The following is a 4319-nucleotide window of genomic DNA, read 5'->3' on the forward strand; positions in this document are numbered from 1 at the left end:
AGGATGTCTGGCTCTAAGTAAGTGATCACACCATCGTGATTATCTGGGTGGTGAAGATCTTTTTTGTAGAGTTTTCTGTGTATTCTTGCCACCTCTTCTTAATATCTTCTGCTTCTGTTAGGTCCATATCATTTCTGTCCTTTATTGTGCCCATCTTTGCATGAAATGTTCCCTTGGTATCTCTAATTTTCTTGAAGAGATCTCTAGTCTTTCCCATTCTGTTGTTTCCCTCTATTTCTTTGCACTGATCACTGAAGAAGGCTTTCTTATCTCTCCTTGCTATTCTTTGGAACTCTGCATTCAAATGGGTATATCTTTCCTTTTCTCCTTTGCTTTTGGCTTCTCTTCTTTTCACAGCTATTTGTAAGGCCTCCTCAGATAGTCATTTTGCTTTTTAGTATATCTTTTTTCTTGGGGATGGTCTTGATCTCTCTTTCCTGTACAACGTCATGAACCTCCATCCATAGTTCATCAGGCACTCTGTCTATCAGATCTAGTCCCTTAAATCTATTTCTCATTTCCACTGTATAATCGTTAGGGATTTGATTTAGATCATACCTGAAAGGTCTAATGGTTTTCCCTACTTTCTTCAATTTAAGTCTGAATTTGGCAATAAGGAGTTTATGATCTGAGCCACAGTCAGCTCCTGATCTTGTTTTTGCTGACTGTATAGAGCTTCTCCATCTTTGGTGGCAAATAATATAATCAATCTGATTTCGGTATTGACCATCTGGTGACGTCCATGTGTAGAGTCTTTTGTGTTGTTGGAAGGGGGTGTTTGCTATAACCAGTGCATTCTCCTGGCAGAACTCTATTAGCCTTTGCCCTGCTTCATTCTTTACTCCAAGATCAAATTTGCCTGCTGCTGCTGCTGCTGAGTCACTTCAGTCGTGTTCAACTCTGTGCGACCCCATAGACGGCAGCCCAACAGGCTCCCCCTCCTTGGGATTCTCCAGGCAAGAACACTGGAGTGGGTTGCCATTTCCTTCTCTAATGCATGAAAGTGAAAAGTGAAAGTGAAGTCGCTCAGTCATATCCGACTCTTAGAGACCCCATGGACTGCAGCCTACTAGGCTCCTTCATCCATGGGATTTTCCAGGCAAGAGTACTGGAGTGAGTTGCCATTGCCTTCTCTGAAATTTGCCTGTTACTCTAGGTGTTTCTTGACTTTCTGCTTTTGCATTCCAGTCCCCTATAATGAAAAGGGTATCTTTTGGGGTGTTAATTCTAGAAGGTCTTGTAGGTCTTCATGGAATCGTTCAACTTCAGCTTCTTCAGCATTACTGGTTGGGGCATAGACTTGGATTACCATGATATTGAATGGTTTACCTTGGAAACAGAGATCATACTGTCATTTTTGAGACTTCATCCAAGTACTGGATTTCGGACTCTTCTGTTGACCATGATGGCTACTCCATTTATTCTAAGGGATTCTTGCCCACAGTAGTAGATATAATGGTCATACGAGTTAAATCCACCCATTCCAGTCCATTTTAGTTCACTGATTCCTAGAATGTTGATGTTCCTTCTTGCCATCTCTTGTTTGACCTCTTCCAATTTGCCCTGATTCATGGACCTAACATTCCAGGTTCCTATGCAATATTGCTCTTTATAACATCAGACTTTGCTTCCATCACCAGTCACATCCACAACTGGGTGTTGCTTTTGCTTTGGCTCCATCTCTTCATTCTTCCTGGAATTATTTCTCCACTGATCTCCAGTAGCATACTGGGCACCTACTGACCTGGGGAGTTCATCTTTCAGTGTCCTATCTTTTTGCCTTTTCATACTGTTCATGGAGTTCTCAAGGAAGGAATACTGAAGTGGTTTGCTAGTTCCGTCTCTAGTGGACAATATTTTGTCAGAATTCTCCACCATAACCTGTGCATCTTGGGGGGGCCCCAGAAGGCATGGCTCATAGTTTTATTGTTAGACAAGGCTGTGGTCCATGTGATTAGACTGGTTAGTTATCTGTGATGGTGGTTTTCAGTCTGTCTGCCTTCTGATAGAGAAGGATAAGAGGCTTATAAAAGCTTCCTGATGGGATAGACTGAGGGGATTACTGGGTCTTGTTCTGATGGTCGGGGCCTTGCTCAATAAATCTTTAATCCAATTTTCTGTTGATGGGTGGAGCTGTGTTCCCTCCCTGCTGTTTACATTATCTTCATTACCTCCACCACAGTTTGGCCCCAGGTTTCCAGTTTTACTAGTAAACCAAGTTTCTTCTTTGATAAGCCTGGGTGCAGTCCTACTCTCTATTTACTCTATGTAAAAGGGAGGACACTATCGGAGATTAGGTAAGCATCCAAATAGGTTCTCTAGTTAGACTGTGAGAGGCCCTGAGGACTTTATATAAAGGTAGGGGCTAGATGTGTTTAGAAAACTTTATAGTTTATAAGGCATCCCATTTTCCTTTAAGCAATTTGATCCTCACAACTTTATGAGGGTAGTTATCATTCCATATGTGGAATTTTTACACATCATTCTTCTCCACTATGAGACAAGGAAAATTTTTTCATCATCTTTCTCTATCCAGATAAAAACACTGGCCTAAGCGTTTTAAGTGGGTTTCTGAATGGGTATGCGTGTGTGGCACACGTGCTCTGTCATGTCTGAGTCTTTGCAACCCCATGGACTGAGGCCTCCAAGCTCTTCTATCCATGGTATTCTCCAGGCAAGAATACTAGAGTGCATTACCATTTCCTCCTCCAGGTGATCTTCCTGACCCGGGACTCAAACCCGTGTCTCTTGCATTGGCAGGTGAATTCTTTACCACCAAGCCACCTGGGAAACCCTGATCTAAAGATAGACGTGTACAAAATGCCTAACACATCAGTTCAGTTCAGTCGCTCAGTCATGTCTGCCTCTTTGTGATCCCGTGTCCATCACCAACTCCCGAAGCTTGCTCAAACTTGATGTCATCCAACCGTCTCATTCTCTGTTGTCCCAGCATCAGGGTCTTTTGTAATGAGTCAGGTTTTCACATCAGTTGGCCAAAATATCAGAGCTTCAGCTTCAGCATGTCCTTCCAGTGAAAATTCAGGACTGATTTCCTTGAGGATTGCCTGGTTTGACCTCCTTGCAGTTCAAGGGACTCTCAAGAGTCTTCTCCAACATCACAGTTCAAAAGCATCAATTCTTCAGGGCTCAGCTTTCTTTATGGCCCAAGTCTCATATCCATACATGATTACTGGAAAAACCATAGCTTTGAGATGCGCCACGGCTTTGGTAGCAACTGTCTCTGTACACGGGTGTGAGCTTCGCCCCTCCCTCAGGAGACCGTTGCAGTCGGCCAGCCCCTGCTCCTTGGTAACCATGTGTGACCAAAAGGCTGTAATCAAGAATGTCAATATGTTGGAGGAGATGCAACAGGACTCGATGGAGTGTGCTACTCAGGCATTGGAAAAGTATAATATAGAGAAGGACATTGTGGCCCATATCAAGGAGGAGTTTGACAAGTACAACCCCACCTGGCACTGCATCGTGGGGAGGAACTTTGGTAGTTATGTGACACATGAAACCGAACACTTCATCTACTTCTACCTGGACCAAGTGGCCATTCTCCTGTTCAAATCTGGTTAAAAGCATGGACTGTGCCACACACCCAGTGATCCATCCAAAAACAAGGACTGCAGCCTAAATTCCAAACACCAGAGACTGAAGTCTTCAGCCTTGCCTAAGGGAACACCTCCATCTTTGAACCTTTATTGTGTTTTGTACAGGGCATTCTCTGTACTAGTTTGTGGTTATAAAGCAATTAGTAAAACAGCTTACATTTGTATTTATTTTCTATTCCATACCTCTCTGCCCTATGTTTTTTCTCTTCAAAATCCATTCCTTTAAAGAAATAAATGTTGAAATGAAAAATAACCCCATAGCTTTGACTAGACAGACCTTTGTTTGCAAAGTAATGTCTCTGCTTTTTAATATGTTGTCTAGGTTTGTCATAGCTTTTATTTTCAGGAGCAAGCGTCTTTTAATTCCATGGCTGCAGTCACCATCTGTGGTGATTTTGGAGCCCAAGAAGAGTCTGTCACTGTTTCTATTGTTTCCCCATCTATCTGTCATGAAGCGATGGGACCGGATGCCATGATCTTAGTTTTCTGAATGCTGAGTTTTAAGCCAGCTTTTTCACTCTTCTCTTTCACTTTCAAGAGGCTCTTTAGTTTTTCACTTTCTGCCATAAGGGTGGTGTCATCTGCATATCTGAGGTTATTGATATTTCTCTCAGCAATCTTGATTCCAGCTTGTACTTCATCCAGCCTGGCATTTCGCATGATGTAGTCTACATATAAGCTAAATAAGTAGGGTGACAATAT

General features: G+C 42.6%; 1 protein-coding gene across 1 annotated transcript; it reads left to right on the forward strand.

Moving 5' to 3' along the window:
- Positions 1-240: 240 nt before the first annotated feature.
- LOC138426392 (uncharacterized) lies at positions 241-3768 on the forward strand. Its single transcript, XM_069564887.1, has one exon. The coding sequence runs from the start codon at positions 2968-2970 to the stop codon at positions 3580-3582; it is 615 nt and encodes a 204-aa protein (XP_069420988.1). The 5' UTR covers positions 241-2967; the 3' UTR covers positions 3583-3768.
- The last annotated feature ends 551 nt before the right edge of the window (positions 3769-4319 follow it).

Source organism: Ovis canadensis, chromosome 21, assembly GCF_042477335.2.
Source record: "Ovis canadensis isolate MfBH-ARS-UI-01 breed Bighorn chromosome 21, ARS-UI_OviCan_v2, whole genome shotgun sequence".
NCBI classification, from domain to species: domain Eukaryota; kingdom Metazoa; phylum Chordata; class Mammalia; order Artiodactyla; family Bovidae; genus Ovis; species Ovis canadensis.